Source organism: Poecilia formosa, unplaced genomic scaffold (genome assembly GCF_000485575.1).
Source record: "Poecilia formosa unplaced genomic scaffold, Poecilia_formosa-5.1.2 Scaffold877, whole genome shotgun sequence".
NCBI lineage: Eukaryota > Metazoa > Chordata > Actinopteri > Cyprinodontiformes > Poeciliidae > Poecilia > Poecilia formosa.
In genome coordinates, this window is record NW_006800816.1 from 38,566 (window position 1) to 45,540 (window position 6,975).

At 45.2% G+C, this 6,975-nt stretch overlaps 1 protein-coding gene across 2 annotated transcripts in view; it reads right to left on the minus strand.

The window, feature by feature from the left end:
* The window catches only part of ctc1 (CTS telomere maintenance complex component 1), a 76,193-nt gene that overhangs the window by 37,921 nt on the left and 31,297 nt on the right, over nucleotides 1–6,975 (minus strand). For both annotated transcript variants that reach the window (XM_016667030.1, XM_007543677.2), the window contains exons 13-17: nucleotides 6,091–6,260; nucleotides 5,508–5,622; nucleotides 4,935–5,373; nucleotides 4,718–4,807; nucleotides 1,937–2,077 (exon numbers count right to left, since the gene is read on the minus strand). In XM_016667030.1, coding sequence (XP_016522516.1) covers nucleotides 1,937–2,077; nucleotides 4,718–4,807; nucleotides 4,935–5,373; nucleotides 5,508–5,622; nucleotides 6,091–6,260 — 955 coding nt within the window. The remainder of the gene's footprint in view (nucleotides 1–1,936; nucleotides 2,078–4,717; nucleotides 4,808–4,934; nucleotides 5,374–5,507; nucleotides 5,623–6,090; nucleotides 6,261–6,975) is intronic.

The window sequence follows — 6,975 nt, forward strand, 5'->3', positions numbered from 1 at the left end:
AGTGACCACAGTGGGCAGTGACCACACTGACCACAGTGACCACAGTGGGCAGTGACCACAGTGACCACAGTGGGCAGTGACCACAGTGGGCAGTGACCACACTGACCACAGTGACCACAGTGGGCAGTGACCACAGTGACCACAGTGACCAGTGACTACACTGACCACAGTGACCACAGTGGGCAGTGACCACAGTGGGGACAGTGACCACAGTGACCAGTGACCACACTGACCACATTGACCACAGTGGGCAGTGACCACAGTGGGGACAGTGACCACAGTGACCAGTGACCACACTGACCACAGTGACCACAGTGGGCAGTGACCACTCATCATTCCACAGAAAACCCAAAATGTTTTTTTAGCCAAATAAAAAGCCATTCTGGGTTCAGCAGGAGGAGACAGGATTATATTTCTGTTCATTTTGACAGATCATTAACATGAGATCTCAGATGTAATACCAGGTTCAGCCTCCACTATGAAGTCTAATCCAGATTTTGTAAATAGCTGAACCAGGTGTTACACCGAGTGCTACAGCTAATATTAGCTGGCATCTCGCCGTGGACATAAATACAGTTTAGTAATATGTTATTCATAAAGTATAAACAGTGATATGTCCATCTGACTGTGAAATGTTGTCCTCCAAGATCAACAGTCCATCGATATGAACAACATCCAGCAGTCCTGAGGCTTCTGCTACAATCGATAGCAGCCACACGGGCAGACCAGCTAGAGGGAAACAAACGCACCCAGCACAACGCTTTCTTTCTATTGGGTGAGAGGTTGCTAGGTGACTAAGGCAGCTCCATGTTTCACAAGCGAGCAGAGACTGAGCATAAGCGAGAAGTTTTGAGTGCAACTATTGCAAGTTTTGAGAACAAAAATGAAATCCTGCTTTCTGACTGCATGTGCTGTTGTTGCTGTTGGATTATGACAGAAAATCCCCCATAATCTCTGGGTGTTTTCCTCTCTGACCTCCTGCTTCTCTTTTAGGTGAGGGTCTGATGTGTAAGTCTGTCACAAAACGCTCTATGAGGAGTTTATTCTGCTCAGTTCATACAATGACACCAGTTCAGACTCTCTGAAGTATTAAAATACTAAAAATGTTCTAAATATTTATTGGTCCTCCATGTCAGGAACATCTTATAGTTCAGTTCAAGGTAGAACATCGTCTGCATCGGTCCAAGGACAGACTGGAAGTTCAGAAAGTACCTGGATCTGACATGTGATGGTTGAAAACAAACTTCAGCCACATTTTTACACATTCTGGACTTGGTGCAAAGCTGCATGGATATTGGCAAAATATCTGATAGTTTCTCATCAATATCTGGACTAACTGGTGATCCATCACCACTCAGCTCTTTGGTTTGGCTCCAGCAGAGGCTTCAGCAAACATTCACTGTTAGCTTCCTGCTCTCTAAGACTCATTGATGGATCCACATCCTCCAGGATATGGACTCTGGTTAGGAGAGGTTATGTCTAACATTCATTTGGAGGAAATCAGATATACAGTTAAAGGATCTATAAACTAATTATTGGATATCTGGCAGCCATTTATATCTTATGTAGAAAGAATCTCAGCAGATAAATTTGTGTAAAGGTCAAATATTGGCTCTTTTATTTATGCACAAACCTGCATTGACTGATGTACGAATACAAGGTGGATTCATGTTTGGTAACAGATCCAGTATAGAGGGGAGGAGGGAGATTTCTGTTATGTGTGTCTGTCAGTAAAACAATAAAAAGACTTTGATCGAATAAAAACTTTCACTATGTTCTAACATAAAAAATAATATCTTTCTCTGTGTTGTAAACTTTTTAAAATCTATTTTTATTAAATTAAATATGCCCTCCTCCCTCCCCCCTCAATAATCAGCCATTTTGCCCCAGCTACATTCCCCTGGAGCGGGTCTGAGCAGAACCAGAACCAGGTTACCTGAGTCCAGGTGTGGGGCAGCAGCAGGGGGCGGGTCAGAGTGTGGAACCTCCAATCAGGTCGCACCTGTAGGGAGGAGTCAGCATGAAGCTCCACCCCCTTCTGCCCAGCAACACTGCAGCCAATCAGAACGCTGGGATCCTGTTGGACACACAGAGAACCAATCAGCTGCAGGGGGCAGGAAGCAGCTACCTGTGCATCAAAGGACAGGCCTGGTCTCAGGGAGACGACCTGGACCAGGTGAGTTCAGTCAGAAGATATGAATAAAAACTACTGTCATGAAAAATGGCATAAAGTGGTGAGATTCCTCCAGGTACACGCAGAAAACAGAGCAGGAAGGCCTGAGAAATAACAGTAATCTTGCATGTTGATTTAATGATGATTAAAGATGAATAAAATATATACACATATGTAATGATTAGCATAATCTGTACTGTACAATTGAAATGTATGTTCTGTATTTGTAATCTGAATGACAGTAACAATTTGATTGTTGTGTGCGGATTATTGAAGTGGAGTGTGATGACTGTTGATGATTAGAAACAGATTTCACAGCTTGAGCTGAATAATAGAAAATCATATTGAGAGTTATGAGTAATACAATGATAAATTGTTTATGTGTTATAAATGCAGAGTTATGTTTTATAATGAATTAAAGAAATGTGATGAGTGGAGATTTAAGATTGTGAGAAAGAAAGGCAAGTTCTGCTCTTAGACTGTGTCACAATTGGGTGAGGCCGCTAGGGAGGCTCAGAAAGGGAAGTAAGTTACCAGATGGCCAGTGGAAAACGGGAAGTACCAGTAAGTCACGAAAGAGATGATGAATTGGGAAACACTGGGGCTTTCCACAGAATGTTCCAGGAGATTATGTAAGCCGCTCCCATACACAACTATGGGCTGAGAAAGTATAAAAACCAGCAGACAAGAGAGGAAACTGTTCTTTGTCCGCGGCGCTGAAGGAGAGCAACAAGAGGATGCAGATTGAAGACCAGCAGAGGACTGTGCCCTGGAACCGAGGGGAAGCCGAGACTTCACGCCGCCAAGAAGGGACAAGATCCAACTCTCCCCAGCCCTGGTTCCTGATTCAACCAACACCTGTGCCTCAACCCAACGGTTCCCATTCTACTGCAGCAGACTTGGAGAAAAGACAAAGGTCACTGATTGACGAAGATTCTGTGCGTTAAGGACAACGGACGGTTCTGCTTTGCTTCTATTCTAAAAGAGGGCTTTGCCAAGCCAGGACAAAGACTCTGACCAAGGACACTGGAGGATCTCTGCTGCCGGGACCAATTGCCATCTGGGTGTGAGTTTAGCTGCCCCCAAAAGCCTCGCTTAGTTGAACTTGTGACACAGAATAGGGACAGGAATTAGAAAAGGTCATGATTAATTTTAATTTCAAAATTATTCACTTATTACAATTTTATAATCTCTGAAAGTTAATCTGTATGTCATTTGCCCCTGCTAAAGCTTGCACAATAAATTTCATACTGAAAATTCTAAAGGATACTGTGGACATTGAGGTTAATTGGGTCATCTGATCATTATAAGTTCTCCTAATTATAGTAAAACCTTCTACATGATTCTAGAGATGTGGTGGCTTCGTATTTTCCTTTGGTGAGAGTAAAAATAATGACCTTGGGACTTAAGTCTGAGTCACTAAATCTAATCTAGCCGGTAACAAGTGCACGTTATTTTAAGGGGAAAAGCTACCGTTAACAGGAGTGGTTGTAGAAACTACGCAGCAGTGAGGGCTACTCTGTGGATTGTTTCTCAACTGAAAAGGGTCATAACTTCTGGAATTGAAGGTAGTTAGAGCTAGACGAGTTTTCCCCGCCACCAGTTTAAACAGAGTATCTCAGATAAACCTATTTCGAGGGTAAGACCCAGGTTTCAGGGATTTTCTGGACCTGTTAAGAGAACTGGTCAGTAGTCAATCAGGGGTGTGATTAGGGCAGAGCTGACTATTGCGCATTAACGAACACTACAGAGTAAATAAAAACTAGGGCTGAAACGATTCCTCGAATGATTCGACTCCCTCGATTATTAAAATTCCTTGAGGTAAATTTTCCTGCCTTGAATCTTCGTTAGTTTAAGTTTTATCATTTAGCGCGCCGTGTTCCGGCCGGAACGTTATTTGCGTTGCGCATCGCTCTGACTTCCGCCTCTGAGTTGTTGACGAAAGCTAAGTGTTAGCGGCATAATGTCCAAACTTCAAGTTCGGCCCGTCGGGATTTTATTGATTGATGGTAATTCCGGGTTTTCATCGTTTTCGGGGAACCAATAAGCATCCTTAAGATGACCGGAGCGACGCCGGGAGTCCGGCAGCCTTTCTGCTCCGGAGCTGGAAGCGAACGGCGGGAAGAAGCTGAGGAGGATTTGTACAGGTAGAGGCTGAACACGGCGGGCGGCTGATGCTGACCGTGGAATAGCAGCTTTAGGACGAACCGGGAAATTAATTTCATATCATTCCGGTCTGAACAAACGGGAGGCGGAACATGGCTGGTAGATGAGCTTCTGAGTGGGACGAACCATAAATATCCCGTATTGGTCCTCCAGTCTTACCTTCGTCCCCTGGTCTACCTGTCCCCATCTTACGTTCGTTCACCTCTAATCTGTCAGATTTGTTATCCGATTAATCGTAAGAATAATCGATAGGTTACTCGATTACTAAAATATTCGTTTACAACAGCCCTATAAAATATGAAGAGCTCCAGAACCAGGTAACCAGTGGACCCAGTACAGAGGTAACCATCCATCAGTGACATCATCAAGGTGTTTTACCTGAGTGTTTGGTGCTGTGAGTCTGTAGACGGATCCAGGCTGGAGGAGAGGAAACCATCGAGAGGAAACACCTGAGAACTGCAGCAGCACCTGGAGACACGGTGGGGGTAGGGGGACAGGTGAGGGTGACATCAGGTGAACACCTGGTGATCGTCCAGGTAACCATCAGGTAACTTCCTCCCTCTCCAGATAACAGTCTGACATTTCTCCTCCTCACCTTCTCCTCCCTCTCTGGGTTCACCTCCTTCTCCATCATTGGCTGGTTCTTTGGGTCCCGCCCCCAGCGGACCACTGGACCAATCAGCAGAGCCGTAGCAGAGAAGCCCAGCTGAAGGCCCGCCCCCTCACAGCTCCCACCAATCACTGCATTCCTCCAGGCCACGCCTCCTTTAGACTCCACCCTAATCACCATAGAAACACAGGGCTGGGAGGCCCCGCCCTCAGGAGCTGTTACCATGGCAACGGAGGAGAGCTCTTCATCACATCGCCTTTTCTTCAGACATGAGCCTTCATCATCATCATCCTCCTCTTCCTCTCTGTGGTTCCTCTGCTGGTCATCACTTCCTGGCTCCACCCCCCCAATCCTCAGGTGTGTTGCCATGGCAACAGAGGGGCTCAGAATGACCAGGTGATCCAGAGAGAACTGCAGGTAAACTCTGTAGAAAACAGGTGGAGTCAGAAACACCTGATGGAGGCTGGTGGTCAGATCCTCTCTGAGCATGCTCAGTAGGGCCCCCTGCTGGTTCTGGTACCAGACAGGAACCGGGTCAGAACCAGCCGGTTCCAGTACCTGCAGGTTCTGTTGGACATGGAGCAGTTCTGGTCCAGGTGTCGGCAGGACGGGAAGTCTGATTGGAGGAACCGCTCCGTTACCATGGTGAAGCTCCGCACACACACCAGGCTGCCTGAAACACACACACACACACTGTGAGGACCAAAGGCTCGGTTCTGGACCAGAACCTCCATGTTGGTTGGATTCACTCAGCAGTTCATCATCATCATCATCATCAGTTAGCTTGTTAATAAACAGTAAAATGTTTCGGTGTCTGATGAGGAAGACGCTCCACAGGTTTTATCTTCATCTCCATCAGAGGGTCGATGAACCGACCAGCTGATAATCTGACAGATTAATTATTATGACAGGATTAATAATCTGGTCTGATTTAATGACCTCAGTGAATAAAACTGGGTTTATTCTGGTATCTGCTGATGGTTTTTCACCTCATCGTGTTAAAGGATCTGACTGACGCGGACGGACGGACTCAGGTTGGGTTTATGACCCAGTAAATGGTTAAACCAAACTGGGTGTGTGTGTGTGTGTGTGTGTGTGTGTGTGTGTGTGTGTGTGTGTGTGTGTGTGTGTGTGTTCCTACCGATCCAGGCGGTGTTGAAGACCGACCTCTGACCTCCATCCTCCTCCTCTGTGGTTTCCGTGACGATGCAGCTCACAGAGGCTGTAGCATCTCTGAGCTCCAGGCTCTGTGTGAACTCTGACCTTTCAGATGGGAGCTGGAGGACGCCGACCAGCAGGAGGGGGCGGGGCCTAACAGGGAGGACAACATGAGACACTAAAAGGGGCGGAGCCTAACGGGGAGGACAACATGAGATCATAGACATAATATAAGCATAGACCCTCATGGACCGCTCTCATCTATTGTCGCTGACGAGATTTAGGGCGGCCATCTTGGAGCGGTACTCCACTCCACTCAGCGTTATGTGTTTAGCAGCACAATGACGTATCAGCGAATTTAATCGATCATAACACACTTTTTTGTTACTGTAAACAATATTCAAACATCTATCAAAGCTACATTTATAAACAATTGTATTTTTTAAGTATGTTTTTAATACATAGTTCATCATATTTAAATATGCTTAGTGGCTATAACAATAGAATAGGAATGGAATATTCTGATATCGATGTATGAAGAGCATATTACAAAGCACACAGCCGTTCATAATTTATTTAATAAATTATTTAGTAATATCAATACATATTTATATAACTATACAAACACTAATAAATAAAGATAAATACTGAATTATATATACATGTTTATATGTATGTATATAATAGAGGTGTGCCGATCGATCGGTCACCGATCATAATCGGGCCGATTTCCGTGAAAAAGTGTATGATCGGTGATCGGCGATCATTGGCTCTTGTTGCCGATCATCTCATTTCCAACCTGCCTGTGCAGCTGGTCTCCTCTTTCCTTCACTGCGCAAACGCGCAGCAACAAATCCTAAGCGATGTG